This window comes from Trachemys scripta, chromosome 9 (genome assembly GCF_013100865.1).
Source record: "Trachemys scripta elegans isolate TJP31775 chromosome 9, CAS_Tse_1.0, whole genome shotgun sequence".
NCBI lineage: Eukaryota > Metazoa > Chordata > Testudines > Emydidae > Trachemys > Trachemys scripta.
Window position 1 is genome coordinate 45,323,803 of NC_048306.1, and position 16,816 is coordinate 45,340,618.

Below are 16,816 nucleotides of genomic sequence, written 5' to 3' on the forward strand. Positions count from 1 at the left end.
AAAATGGCTGCCGGTGGTGCCCTCCTTATAACCTTCAGCCCTGTGGTTAGGCCACTCACCTAACCTGGGAGACCCAGGTTTAATTCCTCCTTCTCTGCCTCAGGCAGTGCTCTAATGACTGGGCTTTGGGATAATCTGGAGCAAGTCTCTCCTGTTGAAACTGTTCCACTTTGTATAAATAATTAGCCATTGGAGGATGGACTTGAACCTGGGGACATCTCAGGTGCATACCCTACACATTATAAGAAGGGCACCACCACCACCATCTCCTGCTCTATCCTCCAGGTTGTGAATCTAGCCCTTTAAAAATGTTTGACCTAAAATGGATTTTTTTCGATTTGTAGAAAATGATCGCAATCCTGGATTTGGCTTGGATTGAACTGAATTTTTGTTTGATTTTTCAAAACTGTCGTGGAACCTAACAATCAATTATTCGCCCAGCTCTAGGTAGAAGAGGGAAGCCAGGCAAGGGTCCAGAAGGGTGGATAACCTGACCGTTAAGAAACTAGGACCCTAGAATGCAGAGAGGTTAAAGATGGGCCTAGGAATACACAAAACTTGCTGAAGAAGAGTCAGTCTGCTCACGGCTGTAACATACCGCTGGCAACTTTGAACCTCATATTGGGTGCCATTGCCTGAGCCGGAACCGGGCTCCCACACCAAGAGAATATGGAAATTTTTAGATGTTAGCGTCACATTCTGTGGAGGAGACAGCATCCCTTGAAATGAAAACAAAGGAAAGCAGATCAATAGCATTATAAACCTAAGGGAAGAGAGTGCTGCTTTCCTATTGGTCAGCTGTCAGGCAGAGACCTGCAGCATATTAAGGATACCCAAAGTATAACATTTCAGTATCTAAGGAGATCACTGCAGCATGTGGATTTATCCTGCACAATTGTCTTATTTCCTCAGCAACAACAGTACTTAGCTTTAGTTCTGCTCTTGGTTACACCCATGGAATCTGAGGTTCAAGCAACCTGATATTCCATTATGCCCAAGCGCACACAGAGTGATTATACAAACCTGCAGAGTGCAGACCAGTCTTAGGCTATGGCTACACTACGCAACTTTTAGCGACATGGCTGTGCTGCTACAGCCGTGCCGCTAAAAGGTGTGTCGTGTAGCTGCTGTTTGTCAGTAGGAGAGGGGTCTCCTGCCGACAAAAAACTTCCACCCACCACGAGCGGCAGCGGTTTTGTTGGCAGGAGAGTGCTCCTGGCTGACAAAGTGCTGTTCACAGTGGCACTTTTCGTCAGTAAAACTTTTGTTGTTCGGGGGGGTGTTTTTTTAACACCCCTGAACAAAAAAGTTTTGCCAAGGAAGTGCCAGTGTAAACAAAGCCTCAGTCTAGTGCAGTGTCCCTGCTTCCTGGCCTTGCTTTGCTGGCCTGCACAGATGAACTAGAAGTGCGTGGGTGGGGGAAGCTAGTGCACAGTCTGCCTAGAATTAGAACTGTTTGAAAAATGCTATATGTTTTGTGTTAAAAAAAATAGATCAAAGTATAAAACATCCATTTCATTTGAATTTTTTTGCTGAATTTTTAATTTTTCCCAACAAAATTAAAACCTGAACACCAAAAAAAGTTGTAGGTTTTCTTTTTCTTCTCTTTTTTAAAAAAACCTCCTTTATCTTTCTCTTTTTCTACCACTGGAAAAAAGTGGAAAAATAGGAGACAAAGGAAAGTAAAACCCTCCCCAAAATGAAAAAATGATTTTTTTATTTGGTTTTGGTTTTGTGGCCAAAATTTCAATTCAAAGGAAAACATGTGTTGGTCAAAAAGTTACTTTGCATAAGAAAAAACCCAATGTGATAAAAAAAAATTCTGTCATCTCTTTATGGAGGTGGGGAAAGATTTCACTGCGTACATATCATGCATGTATGCACACCCTGTAACATATATAATCCATATGTACACAGAGGACTCTATTGTTATTCAGTTTCTCCTTTCTGCGTTCCACACAGATGCTCAATTATAGTTTCAAACTGCCCAGGGATCTTGCTGTTTGGGTTCTTTATCCCATCAGCCACACGCTTTCACTAAAGTATTTTTTTCCTAATAAACTGTCAATAGCTTATCAGTAACAAGGCTCTAAGCTATGCAGAGTTTGAACGACTTGTCCTGTTAGGATATTAACAAGGCAGGCTGTCAGAAATCTTTTCTTTTGATTATAGCAAAGGTCAGCCTTTACTTGGACTCTTCAGTAGCAAAGCCACTGCGCCGTTCACTGAGCTTGTACCTTTAGGTTTTCCAGGTATTTGACAGAGAGAGATCCTATGGGGCCAACACTGCACAGCTGTCCTGAGGCTGCATAACCATTTTTGCCTAGGATTGTGAATCCCTTAGTACCCCATAGCCACCCTCTCCTTGCCAGGTCACGGTGTCACAAGGGAGCTTACCCAGTAGGAGGGTCTGATGAAAGAGGAGGAGAAGCACACTCAATACAACAGGCATGGTCCTGCACTGCTACCGGCACAGCCACTTCCATCTGTCCCTGTGTCCTACATGTGCGTCTTGGAGCCAGTCACCTGCAGGGAGGAATGGAGAGAGAAGGGCACAACCCTCACTGGGTTACTCATGCCAAATGCAAATATCTGAGAGGACTGGAAACCAGGACTAGTGAAACACAGCCAGAAAAGAGCGAGACGGCTGGGGAAGGCATGCCCATGTCACGTGAAACTGTATCTTGTGGTTGCCACCTACCCCTGCAGGCACAGGGCTCACAAACCAGCACACCACTGTCTCCATGGCAACCACTGGTGTGAGTGACTCACCGACTGGCTTGTCTTTGGCCATGAGTCACACACAGAGATCTGCAGGGAGCACCCGTGCTGCTGTGTGTCACCCCGGGCAGGCTAGTCTTCACGCCATGCCACGCCATGCCTTGATGTGAGGCCAGACAAATTCCAGCCCTCACTTTTGTGATTTGCTACACAGAGCCTGCTCCTGTCTGCCTAGAGCTGCCCATAGGACAGAAAGTGCATCCTAGGCCTGGTCTACACTACGGGTTTAGGTTGACTTTAGCAGCGTTAAATCGAATTAAGCCTGGACACGTCCACACAACGAAGCCCTTTCTTTCGACTTAAAGAGCCCTTTTAACCTTACACCACCTTCGATGAGGGGATTAGCGATAAAATCAGCCTTTGCGGGTCGGAATTGGGGTAGTGTGGACGGAATTCGACGTTATTGGCCTCCGGGAGCTATCCCTCAGTGCTTCATTGTGACCGCTCCGGACAGCACTCTCAACTCAGATGCACTGACCAGGTAGACAGGAAAAGACCCGCGAACGTTTGAATTTCATTTCCTGTTTGCCCAGCCTGGAGAGCACAGGTGACCATGCAGAGCTCATCAGCACAGGTAACCGTGATGGAGTCCCAGGATCGCAAAAGAGCTCCTGCATGGACCGAACGGGAGGTACGGGATCTGCTCACCATATGGGGAGATGAATCAGTGCTAGCTGAACTCCGTAGCAGTAAAAGAAATGGCAAGGTATTAGAAAAGGTCTCCAAGGCCATGAAGGACTGGGGCCATAACAGGGACACACAGCAGTGCCGCGTGAAAGTTAAGGAGCTACGGCAAGCCTACCACAAAGCCAGAGAAGCAAATGGAAGGTCCGGGGCAGAGCCGCAAACTTGCCGCTTCTACGCGGAGCTGCATGCCATTCTAGGGGGTGCAGCCACCACTACCCCAACCGTGTGCTATGACTCTGTCAATGGAGAAACACACAGGGAAGACGGTTCGGGGAACGAGGAAGATGAGGATGGAGGTACTGTAGGTAGCTCACAGCAGCAAGGAAGCGGAGAAACCGGTTTCCCCAACAGCCAGGATATGTTTGTCACCCTGGACCTGGAACCAGTAACCCCCGAACTCACCCAAGACCCTCAGGGCACACAGGAGACCTCTGGTGAGTGTACCTTTGTAAATATTACACATGGTTTAAAAGCAAGCGTGTTTAATGATTAATGATTAATTTGCCCTGGCAATCGCGGCCAGTACATCTACTGGAAAAGTCTGTTAATGTGTATGGGGATGGAGCGGAAATCCTCCAGGGACATCTCCAGAAAGCTCTCCTTCATGTACTCCCAAAGCCTTTGCAAAAGGTTTCTGGGGAGGGCTGCCTTATCCCGTCCGCCATGGTAGGACACTTTACCACGCCAGGCCAGTAGCACGTAGTCTGGAATCATTGCATAACAAAGCATGGCAGCGTATGGTCCCGGTGTTTGCTGGCATGCAGACAATATCCATTCCGTATCTCTCTTTGTTATCCTCAGGAGAGTGATATCATTCACGGTCACCTGGTTGAAATGGGGTGATTTTATTAAGGGGATATTCAGAGGTGCCCGTTCCTGCTCTTCTGAACAGAAATGTTCCCCACTGTTAACCACGCGGTGGGGAGAGGGGTGAAGTGATCATCCCAGAGAATCGGGTGTGTGTGTGTGGGGGTGGTTTACTTGGGTTTGTGCCGCATGTTAACCCGGAAACTGCAGCCCCTCCTTTTACATTGAAAACCCATTTTAAATGGCCAACCCAATTCATCCTTGATATGGGAAATGCGCTGCTGTTTGAAATCTTTCCCACATGTTAAGAAGGTTAAAAAAGCCAAAAGACTGTGGCTTACCATGGCTGCCTGCAAGCCGAAATATGTTGCCTGGGGCACTGCGTGAGTGATCTCTCATACCAAACCGGCAGGCAGAGGAAAAATGTGACTTTGTAACGAAAGAGTGTACCCATTGTTCTCTAAAATGTGTCTTTTTTAACCACCTCTCCCTTCTCCTCCACCAGCTGCAAATGTTTCTCCTTCGCAGAGGCTAGTGAACATTAGAAAGAGAAAACGGAGGATGCGGGACGATATGTTCATGGAGCTCCAGATGTTCTCCCACGCTGATAGAGCACAGCAGAATGCGTGGAGGCAGTCAATGTCAGACATGAGAAAAGCACAATATGAACGAGAGGAGAGGTGGCGGGCTGAATGGTGGGATGAAAAGAGCAAGTGGCGGGCTGAAGACGATAGGTGGCGTCAGCTTGCAGACAGATGGCAAGAGTCAATGCTCCGTCTGCTGGAGCATCAAACTGATATGCTCCAGCATATGGTTGAGCTGCAGGAAAGGCAGCAGGAGCAGAGACTGCCGCTACAGCCCCTGTTTAACCAACAGCCCTCCTCCCCAAGTTCCATAGCCTCCTCACCCAGACGCCCAAGAACACGGTGGGGGGGCCTCCGGCCACTCAGTCACTCCACCCCAGATGATCGCCCAAGCATCAGAAGGCTGGCCTTCAATAAGAGTTAAAGTTTTAAAATGCAGTGTGTCCTTTTCCATCCCTCCTCCCCCACCCATCCCAGGCTACCTTGGCAATTATCCCCCTACTTGTGTGAGGAATTAATAAAGAATGCATGAATGTGAAAAAACAATGACTTTATTGCCTCTGCAAGCGGTGCTCGAAGTGGGGAGGGGAGGGTGGGGTGGTTGGTTTACAGGGAAGTAGAGTGAACCGGGTCGGGGGGGGGGGTTGGAGGGTTCATCAAGGAGAAACAAACAGAAGTTTCACACGGTAGCCTGGCCAGTCACATAACTCGTTTTCAAAGCTTCTCTGATGTGCACCGCGCCCTGCTGTGCTCCTCTAACCGCCCTGGTGTCTGGATGCACGTAATCAGCAGCCAGGCGAGTTGCCTCAACCTCCCACCCCGCCATAAATGTCTCCCGCTTACTCTCACAGATATTGTGGAGCGCACAGCAAGCAGCAATAACAATGGGGATATTCTTTTTGCTGAGGTCTGAGCAAGTCAGTAAGCTGCACCAGCGCGCTTTTAAATGTCCAAATGCACATTCCACCACCATTCGGCACTTGCTCAGCCTATAGTTGAACAGGTCCTGACTACTGTCCAGGCTGCCTGTGTACGGCTTCATGAGCCGTGGCATTAAGGGGTAGGCTGGGTCCCCAAGGATCACGATAGGCATTTCAACATCCCCAACGGTTACTTTCTGGTCCGGGAAGAAAGTCCCTTCCTCCAGCTTTTGAAACAGACCAGAGTGCCTGAAGACGCGAGCATCATGTACCTTTCCCGGCCATCCCACGTTGATGTTGGTGAAACGTCCCTTGTGATCCACCAGGGCTTGCAGCAGCATTGAAAAGTACCCCTTGCGGTTTATGTACTCGGTGGCTTGGTGCTCCGGTGCCAAGATAGGGATATGGGTTCCGTCTATGGCCCCACCACAGTTTGGGAATCCCATTTCAGCAAAACCATCCACTATTGCCTGCACGTTGCCCAGAGTCACTACCCTTGATATCACCAGGTCTTTCATTGCCCTGGCAACTTGGATCACAGCAGCCCCCATCGTAGATTTGCCCACTCCAAATTGATTACCGACTGACCGGTAGCTGTCTGGTGTTGCAAGCTTCCACAGGGCTATCGCCACTCGCTTCTCAACTGTGAGGGCTGCTCTCATCCTGGTATTCTGGTGTTTCAGGGCAGGGGAAAGCAAGTCACAAAGTTCCATGAAAGTGGCCTTACGCATGCGAAAGTTTCGCAGCCACTGGGAATCGTCCCACACCTGCAGCACGATGCGGTCCCACCAGTCTGTGCTTGTTTCCCGGGCCCAGAATCGGCGTTCCACGGCATGAACCTGCCCCAATGATACCATGATTTCCACATTGCTGGGGCCTGTGCCTTGTGAGAGGTCTATGTCCATGTCAATTTCCTCATCACTCTCTTCGCCGCACTGCAATCGCCTCCTCGGCTGGTCTGGGTTTCGCCTTGGCATGTCCTGGCTCTGCATATACTCCAGGACAATGCGTGTGGTGTTCATAGTGCTCATAATTGCCGCGGTGATCTGAGCGGGCTCCATGATCCCAGTGCTAGCTATGGCGCCTGGTCTGAAAAAAGGCGCGAAACTAGTATCTGACGGACCAGGGGAAGGAGGGAGGGCGGGCCGAGTGACGACATGGCGTACAGGTACAGGGAATTAAAATCAAGAAAGGTGGCTGTGCATCAGGGAGAAACACAAACAACTGTCACACAGAATGGCCCCCCCAAAGATTAAACTGAAAACCTTGGGTTTAGCAGGCCGTTGATTTGACGAAGGGAGGGGGAAGCAAATGAATACAGAACAAATCTATTTTTTACATCTTAAGACGACGGTGCAGCGTGACTGATAGCCCTTGGCATCTTCTGGGTGCTTGGCAGCAAATATTGGGCGCTTGGCAGTTAGTGTACTACGATTGCCTTTAGGCTTATTGCACAATCTGCTGCTCAGGGAAGATTCTGCTAATGTGCCATGATCCAACTTGTAATAGGACGGTTACCAGTCTTAATACACCATCTACTGCCAAAAGGCAAGGGGCTGGTGCAATGCATCCCCACAGCTGCCAGCACCCAGATCACCGATGAAGGCTACCAGCGGGCTCCATGCTTGCCGTGGTATGTTGTCTGCGCAGGTAACCCAGGTAAAAAGGCGCGAATCTATTGTCTGCCATTGCTGTGACGGAGGGGGAGGGGCCTGACGACATGTACCCAGAACCTCCCGCGACACTGTTTTGCATCATCCGGGCATTGGGATCTCAACCCAGAATTCCAATGGGTGGCGGAGACTGCGGGAACTGTGGGATAGCTGTGGGATAGCTACCCATAGTGCAATGCTCCGGAAGTCGACGCTAGCCTCGGTACTGTGGATGCGGTCCGCCGACTAGAGCACTTAGAGCATTTTATGTGGGGACACACACAATCAGCTGTATACAACCGATTTCTATAAAACCGGCTTCTATAAATTCGAACTGATTTCGTAGTGTAGACATACCCCTAGGGAAGGGACGGGCAGTGTTGAGTCTGGGCTGCTGCTGAGTCAGGTGTGAGATAGTGTGACTACCCTGGACAAACTTCTCCAGGTGGCCTGCAAATGGTTACAGCAGATGGGGAAATCCCAAGCAGCTCAGGATTGGGCAGAGCTAAGGGAATCCCTCATGATTAGAGCCCTACCAAATTCACGGACACGAAAAACATGTCACAAACCGTGAAATCTGGTTTCCCCCCTGTGAAATCTGGTCTTTTGTGTGCTTTTACCCTATACTATACAGATTTCATGGGGGAGACCAGCGTTTCTCAAATTGGGAGTCCTGACCCAAAAGGGAGTGGCGGGGAGGGTAGGGGGGTGGGTGTTTGCAAGGTTATTTTTAGGAACATTGCAGTATTGCCACCCTCAAAGGTGGTGAGTTATATGGGCCTGTGGTGCCCGTGCTCCACCAATATTCAAGAAGTTGGGCCCGGCTCCACCAATGTTGGGCTTATATTTTCAGAACCATTCCATCCATAGGAAGGATCAGGGCAACCATCCTGGGCCCCATGCTTTGGGGGGCCCCACGCTTTGGAGAGACGTGGAGTCCAGGGTGGCCTTGGGGATTAACAGGGGGCCTGGTCCTGGCAGCAGTGAGTGACCTGGCCCCAGCCCGCCCCATTCTGCTCTGCTCTGCCCCGCCCCACGTCTTCCCACCCCTGCCCGGCCCATCCCCCGCCCCCACTCCACCCCTTCCTCCCCCAAGTCTCTGCCCCGCATCTTTCCGGCTTTCACTCCTTCCCCTGAGCGACGCTGGGAGATGGCGGGGTGGAGCAGGGTGGGCTGGGACCCATTCTGGGCACCACCAAAAATTATACAAACCTGGCGCCCATGGCCACCCTTACTTATGCGCTGCCTTCAGAGCTGGGTGGCTAGAGAGCAGCGGCTGATGGCTGGGCACCCAGCTCTGAAGGCAGAAGCAGTGCAGCTGTAAGGTGGCAATACCATACCATACCATACCATACTATGCCACCTTTCTGTGCTGGCTGCCTTCAGAGCTGGGTGGCGGGAGAGTGGCAGCTGTTGACAGAGGGCCCAGCTCTGCAGGCAGCAGCGCTAAAGTAAAGATGGCAATACCATACTAAGCCATCCTTACTTCTGCGCTGCTGCTGGTGGCTCTGCCTTCAGAGCTGGGATCCTGGCCAGCAGCTGGCGCTCTGAAGGCAGTGCCACTGCCAGCAGCAGTGCAGAAGTAAGGGTACCAGTACCGCAAACACCCTCTACAATAACCTTGCAAACCCTCTCCCCCCACGCCACTGCTCCTTTTTGGGTCAGGACCCCTACAATTACAACACTTTGAAATTTCAGATTTAAATAGTTGAAATCATGAAATTTATGATTTTTAAAATCCTATGACCGTGAAATTGACCAGAATGGACTGTGAATTTGGTAGGGCCCTACTCGTAATGTGTATGTCTGGGGGGAAAAGTGGGAGGGATGAACAAGGGTCTCTATTCCTCACCACATCAGGTCTGGTGCAAGGAGCACAGCTACATGTAGTATTTCTGAGTGAACACAGAGCCTGCTTGATAGCTTTGGAGCCTGAACCTCCATTTATCTACAGAACAGGGGCATGGCAAGCTTTCACACTGCTCTCTTATCATAGAATCATAGAATAGAATCATAGAATATCAGGGTTGGGAGGGACCTCAGGAGGTCATCTAGTCCAACCCCCTGCTCAACCTCACCCCTTTCCTGAAGGTGAACCAGATGTCATGGCCCTTTCCACCCTTTCTTCAAAAGTTACCCTGCTGGAGTCAGTGGGAGTTTTGCCATTGACTTCAGTGGGGCCAAGATTTTACCCCAAAACACTGTCCTAGCAAGCACTGTCCTCTGCAGAAAGACCAGGGCTGGGTGCTTGAGCTGTGGGAGGAGGGACAGGGAGCTAGACATTGCTTTGATTATTCCAAAGTGGAATCCAGAAGGGGATCTCCTCAGGGCATCACAGTGCAGTGTGGTACGAAGTTGTTATCAGCATCTTACCCATGAGCAGTGATTAACAAGTGAGTTGTGCAGGCCAGCCAAAGCACTGCCAATACCTCTGTAGCACACACATTTCTCCTTTGGTCTTTAAACTTTTTTAGAAATACTATAGATAGTTTTAAGATTGTGCTGGGGAAATTGCTTCCTCCTTGCCGAAGTGATGGTTCAAAGGCAGAGCAGAACTTTGTTCTGAGAGACGCGTGCGCTAAGTGTGGGCAGGCAGGAACTCCCCCTTCCCTTTGCAGCATGGGAAGAATTGGGATTTTGGGGAGGTGAATCTGCCTGCAGGGGAGAAGGAGCATTTGAACACCCAGTCTCAAAGCGACAGCACTGGGGAGGTCAAGCCCAATCTGGATGGAAGGCTACTAGATGAGGGAGTCCACTGGCATCAGCTCAGCTGGTGCAGCAAATACTCTCAAGAATGCCATGGTGTGTTAGTGAAACACACACGGCCCTGACTGGGCTATTAGAATCATGGTTTCTTTGCTTTGTCAATCAGTGGCCATTTCTGCAGCATCCCAGACTTTGAGTTTATTTAACCACAAGGAAGACAAATTGTCCCTCAGCTCAAACCAGCATCCTGTCTCCAACAGGGGACAATACTAGTTGCTTCAGCATGTAGTTATGAAGTATCCCACCTCTAGGGAAAGTTTCTGCCTAAACATGGCAATTAATAGTTACCTGATGCCCTGGAGCTTGAGCGTTTCTATCCCTTTTGAGTTTTTATCCTAGCTAGAGTAAAAAGCGGTTACTCACTTTCTCAGAACTGTTGTTCTTCGAGATGTGTTGTTCATGTCCATTCCAAGCAGGAGTATGCGTGCCGTGTGCACGCCAGCCAGAAGATTTTCCCCTAGCAGCGTCCGTAGGGTCGGCCTGGGCGCCCCCTGGAGTGGTGCCTTCATGGCGCCCAATATAGGGCCCTGCCGACCCTCCACCCCCTCAGTTTCTTCTTGCCGGCTATTCCAACAGAGGGGCAGGAGGGCAGGTAATGGAATGGACATGAACAACACATCTCGAAGAACAACAGTTACGAGAAAATGAGTAACAATTTTTTCTTCTTTGAGTGATTGTTCATGTCCATTCCAAGCAGGTGACTCACAAGCCAAAGCTCAGGAGGTGTGGTCGGAGTCATGCACAGATTGGAGCACGGCCCGTCTCTGGCCTGTTGTGTAATTGCATAGTGCGTCGTAAATGTATGTATCGAGGACAACGTAGCTGCCCTGCAAATTTCCTGAGTGGGGACTTGCGCCAGGAACCGCCAAGGAGGCCTGTGCCCTGGTGGAATGGGCAGTAATCGGCGAGGCGGGCACCTTCGCCAGGCCATCACACTCCCGAATGCAGGATGTGATCCACAACGAGATACGTTGAGAAGACACCGGGAGATCTTTCATTCTTTCCGCCACGGCCACAAAAAATTGATTTACAGTGTTATAGTTCATATGGATGTAAGCAGAGTCAGGATGAGCTCTACCCTGACATCTGGTGGTGAATTATGGCGAGTGTGGAAAAGAACTCCAGGGGCTGATCTTGTTTGCATAGGCACACCCACTCGCCTGGCATGAAACAACAGCAACTGAAAGTGGTTACTTTGGCTGGTGTGGGATCCCCCGTTTCTCTGTTATTGGGGCAGGAAGAATAAAGTTTTGTTACCCTGATTCTGTGAATCAAGGCCAGTGGAACTGTTGTATGACAGAAGGACTCACCATTACATAAGTAGCACTTGCTTGACAAGGGGCATGGGTTACAAAACCTAGTGAATGGAGAGAGGATGGGGACAGGTATTGCTTCCTGGCTTGTTGAGCTGTGGTCCAAGTGTATGGCCCCCTTTGAGGGTCTGAAACACCAATTTTGCCCCTCTTCCTCCTCCTCCTCCTCCTCTCCCCCCCCCCCTTGTTGAATGTCAGAGCTAACTTTGATTCTATTAGGAGTCTAGTTACAGGCTGCTGAGCTGAATTCACCTTGGGCCAATGGTGTACCAGCACTGGGGCTCCCCTATTATGAGCTGAACTCACAAGAGAGCTAAAGTTACTAAGAGCTGAGATCACTAAAGTGCTGTGTTAACTAGTGGGGGAGCCTGAAGCTATATTGCTAAGTGGCTGGAGGAGCAGTTTGCGGGGATGGCTGGAGGAGCGGTGCGGAGCCGTGCGGGGATGGTTGGAGCGGCCCAAGGAACAGTGAGCAGAGCCATTTGCGGGGACGGCTGGAGCAGCTCACAGGTCAGTGAGCGGAGCCATTTGTGAGGATGGCTGGAGCGGCTCACAGGTCAGTGAGTGGAGCACAGCAGCTCGTAGAGCAGAGCAGTTTGTGGGACGGCAGGAGTGGACTGGCTCATGGTGAAGGCTGCGGCGGAACCCCATGGAGAAACGGCCGGTCGGCCTCGGATCACGTAAGGTGCCCCTTAACACCCTGCGTGCCCCCCTTTTACTCTGGGGCTGCACTGACCAGGGACAGAGACTTTGGGGGTTGTTGGACTTTTTGGGACTTTGGGTGGTTTCTGGACCCAAGAGACTTTGGGGGTGTTGGACTTTGAGGACTCTGAGTGATTTTTGGGTTGCTGGATTCAAGAACCAAAGGGAGAGGACACGGCCCAATTTGCTGGGGTGGGTCTTTTGCTCATGGTTTGAGTTGTGAATCCTGTTTGTGGTGTTTTTTTCCAATTTAATGCTGATGTCGTTTACCTCATGTTATTAAACATTTTCTGCTACACTCAGACTCTGTGCTTGTGAGAGGGGAAGTATTGCCTCTTAGAGGTGCCCAGGGGGTGGTATGTAATTGTCCCAGATCACTGGGTGGGGGCTCGAGCCAGTTTTGCATTGCATTATTGAAACGGAACCCCTAGATACAGAACCCGGCCCTTATTGCTGCCAACTTGGATGGGCAGGAGGATTATGTGTATGTAATATTACATTAAAATTTTCCACAAGAAGTGTTACTAGTGGGCCACAGGGCCTATTGCAGCTGCAGAGATGGGCCTCATGGAAAAAAAATTGTTTCACACATGCAGCTGTGCCATAGGGGTACTGGAACAATATTTATAGTCAGGGTGCTGAGAGCCCTTGAACCAAAGTGTAAACCTTGCATATAATGGAAACTACTTCAAGCCAGGGGGTGTGGCAGCACCTATGTTCCTAGTTCCAGCACCTATGCCCCTGTCGTATGCGCTACACACATTTCCCCAGGTCTTTGAAGAACAAAAACAGCGCTGTCAAAGCAGGACCTGGGTTACTGGAAGGACAGTCCTTTACATCTGACTCCCTCCCTCCCCTCACATACCTGAGGACAGATCCTTCTCTGTCTCATCTGTCTCTCTTCCAAGCGAGCAGTCCCCGCAGCTGGGCTCTGAGAGGCTTTGGGCGACAACTTACCAACAACTGCACTCTGAATGACTTCTGTGGTTCATGTCCTTTTCCTGGTTTCGTCTCCTTTTCTTCCTTCCTTGTTGATGTTTTCATGCATGGCTCAGGTGGACAGTGCACTAATTCTATCCGCACCATTGCCTTCCTCTCCTGAGCCAGCAATGCCCTCAGCAAGTGGTGAAACAATACAGCCTAGCCTAACATTCTTTGTTGTATTTGTCAAATCCAATGGTGGCTGCCAGTTTCACTTGCTAATCTGACACACCTCTGAATAGCATTGTAAGGTCAAAGCAAATATTTATGACACATGCAGAAGCCTACAGCACAGCAAATCCTCAGTCTATTAACTCTTTAATACTGCCTATCACTCGAGCATGCTTGAATGTGTCCAAGCAGGCATTCATTTGGAAATGCATCTTCATTCTAAGGGTCCAACAACATTTTTTTTTATTTTATTAAATTCGAGTGTTTGACAAGATAGAGAGTTTTCAGTTGGACCAGTGAATGGTTTGCAATGCCTTGCTCATATTTCCTGGCCAAAACCATTCTAAGTGCTGTCCAACATTTTTTAGCCTTAAAGTTTTCTGTATAGTGTTGCTGCCCTGTTCCACCCCAGAGATGGCTGTGTCACAGACTCACAGGTCATGCCCACTCTTGACCCCGTACAGTCCCTGGGGGGAACCCCATTCAGTGTGACAGCCCCTCTTGGGGGTCCACTCTCTCTTGGGGGTTAAGTCCCTCCACCTCTTGGAACCACACCTCTCTGAGCCTTAGCACACCTCTCTCTCGCCATGGGCCCCCTCAGGGAGTCCACTTGCTCTGGAGCCCCGGGACCTCCACTCCCAGAGGGAATAATGCAACCCAGTTCTCTATAACAGAGTGACTCTCAACCAACTTAAAACAGGAGGGTTTATTAAGCGTCTGAACATAGCATAGGAAACTTCCAGGGCCCTCAGGCCTAACCTCCCTCAGCACAGTACATCTGAGTCTCCCCTGCATCCAGGTAGGCTCTGCCTGCTCTCTGTCTCCAGTCCCAAGACCCTGCACTTTCCAGATGGGCATCCTATATCAGGGGCCCCAACAGCTCCTCCCCTGTCCTTTGTCTTCCGTCCCAGGTAAACAGGTCCCAGCTATCCCTCTGTGAGGCTGAGCCATGCTGTGGAGGGGAAGAGGTGGTCTAAGCCCAGTGGAGGTGGTCAGCAGGCATTATAGCTTAGCAAGGCATAACACTGTCTGATCACTGAGGGCAGTGTGCTGGGACGTGCCTATTGCTACACTTGACCAACAGGCCTGGCCAGCACTATCCATGGAGAAAGGATCCTATCTGCACCCATATCCCACCCAGGCATGGACCCTCCACTCCCTCCCCCCTTTAGACAGAACCAAAGGTCTGAGAAAGCTTCCTACACCCTCCCCACTATAGGACACCTCTAAAGGTGGGACATCATTTGGCCAACTGCCTCTGAATTTCAGAGGACTCCTTCAGTACGAGACCCCATTATTAGCACAGTGATACCCACTCATCTCTGCTCTTATTCAAAGAGTTCAAAGAGCTTCCCAGAGTAGTATTAATGGTACCTGATTTATTGGCATTGTTACAGGACCATAAATCATAGCTTGATTACTGTACCCTGAGGACAAGCAGCCTCCTCAGTTTGTATCCAAAAACCTTGCCCGTTTCACACATGAGAATTTGCACCAATGCTTTGGGATCCTTTTGTATATTCCTGATTTTCAAAGCAATAAACATGATTTTTTTTAAAATGGAGTTACTATAGCCTTGAAAACTTGTCATGAAAACTTATGAGCCCAAACATTTAACATGATTGCTTGTATGGGGGAAAAAAACCTGTTTCACTGGCCCTGGGGTAGAATTTTGCAGAGGTATCACAATATCTGCTTTGTCTAGGGGTTTTCCTTTGAGGTCATTAAACAATGGCATTATTTTTCTACAACAGGTTGAACAAGCAGAACCCAGGACGTTTCTATTGTGAGACTCTGTGCCCCAAAGCAATACCCTGGCACCCCCATATTCACCACTGTCATGTAATTAGAATATGTGTTGTACAAAGTATGCCTTGTGGGGTATCATCCTAAAAGTCTTGAACTGCTAAACATTAGTATCTCATTGGCTTGTATGTGTTACCATTGTATGTGAAGTTATGAAGTTTTGCTATGTGTGTGTGACGGGTTCGGTCACAGAGATCCCCTTGGGACTGTCACTTGATGTGCTGAAATTACTTCTGAGCCCGTTTTCCATGCCAACCTGGGACTCCAGGACCCTGCCTTGTTGAGCCAGACGTGCTACTCCAGACCTAGGGTCTGGTCCACGCCCCCAAAGCTGCAGCCTTTAACCAAAAACAGTTAATCAGGTTATCTCTCCAGCATCCAAACACCCAATTCCCAATGGGATCCAAATTCCAAATAAATCCATTTTACTCTGTATAAAGCTTATACAGGGTAAACTCATAAATTGTCCGCCCTCTAGAACACTGATAGAGAAAGATACACAGCTATTTGCGCCCCCAGATGTTAATCACTTACTCTGGGTTCATTAATAAACAGAAGAGATTTTATTAAGTATAAAAAGTAGGATTTAAGTGGTTTCAAGTAATAACAGACAGAACAAAGTAAGTCACCAAGCAAAATAAAACAAAAACACACAAGTCTAAGCCTAATACATTAAGGAACTGATTACAGGTAATCTCTCACCCTCAGAGATGTTCCAATAAACTTCTTTCACAGACTAGACTCCTTCCTAATCTGGGCCCAATCCTTTCCCTTGGTACAGGTCCTTGTTAGTTCCAGCAGACATCTCAGGTGGTAAGCAGGGGTTTTCTCATGACTGGCAGCCTCCTTTGTCCTATTCCACCCCCTTTTATAGCTTTGGCACAAGGCGGGAATCTTTTGTCTGTGCTTGGCCCCCACCCCTACTTCCAAATGGAAAAGTACAAGATTTAAGATGGATTTCAGTATCAGGTGACATGGTCATGTCCCTATGAGACCTCATTCTTCATTAGCCATGCGCTGGCCCACATGTACGCAGGAAGGCTTGCAGGTAAATAAAGTTCACTGATTCTTACACACTCTTAATGGCTTCCACTTAAAATGTTTACATCAGTAATACAAGTTTATATCTTATTTTTCTAACTCCAGACATAGAAATAATACATGCAAACAAATAGGATGAACACACTCAGTAGAATACAAGCTTTCTAATGATACCATACAATGGGTATTTAGCGTAAAGCATATTCCAGTTGTCATATTCACATTCATAAGCATATTTTCATAAAGCGTATGGAGTGCAACATCAGTGTGTGTTACTGAAAGATGTTGTGAAATTGGAAACATCCACAACAAGCCTTTCAGGTACAACAATGAAGAAGCTAGACCAGGGTTGAGCAACCTATGGCACGCATGCCGAAGGCGGCACGCAAGCTGATTTTCAGTGGCACTCACACTGCCTGGGTCCTGGCTACCGGTCCGGGGAGCTCTGCATTTTAATTTAATTTTAAGTGAAGCTTCTTAAACATTTTTAAAACCTTATTTACTTTACATACAACAATAGTTTAGTTATATATTATAGACTTATAGAAAGAGACCTTCTAAAAACGTTAAAATGTATTACTGGCACACAAAACCTTAAATTAGAG

At 48.8% G+C, this 16,816-nt stretch overlaps 1 protein-coding gene across 1 annotated transcript in view; it reads right to left on the bottom strand.

Moving 5' to 3' along the window:
* Positions 1–13,300, bottom strand: part of LOC117883054 (interleukin-20 receptor subunit alpha-like) — a 32,013-nt gene extending 18,713 nt beyond the window's left edge. Inside the window, exons 1-3 of the mRNA XM_034782008.1 lie at positions 13,170–13,300; positions 2,398–2,526; positions 599–719 (exon numbers count right to left, since the gene is read on the bottom strand). Of these exons, the coding sequence (XP_034637899.1) occupies positions 599–719; positions 2,398–2,452 (176 nt within the window). The 5' untranslated portion in view covers positions 2,453–2,526; positions 13,170–13,300. The remainder of the gene's footprint in view (positions 1–598; positions 720–2,397; positions 2,527–13,169) is intronic.
* Positions 13,301–16,816: the final 3,516 nt, after the last annotated feature.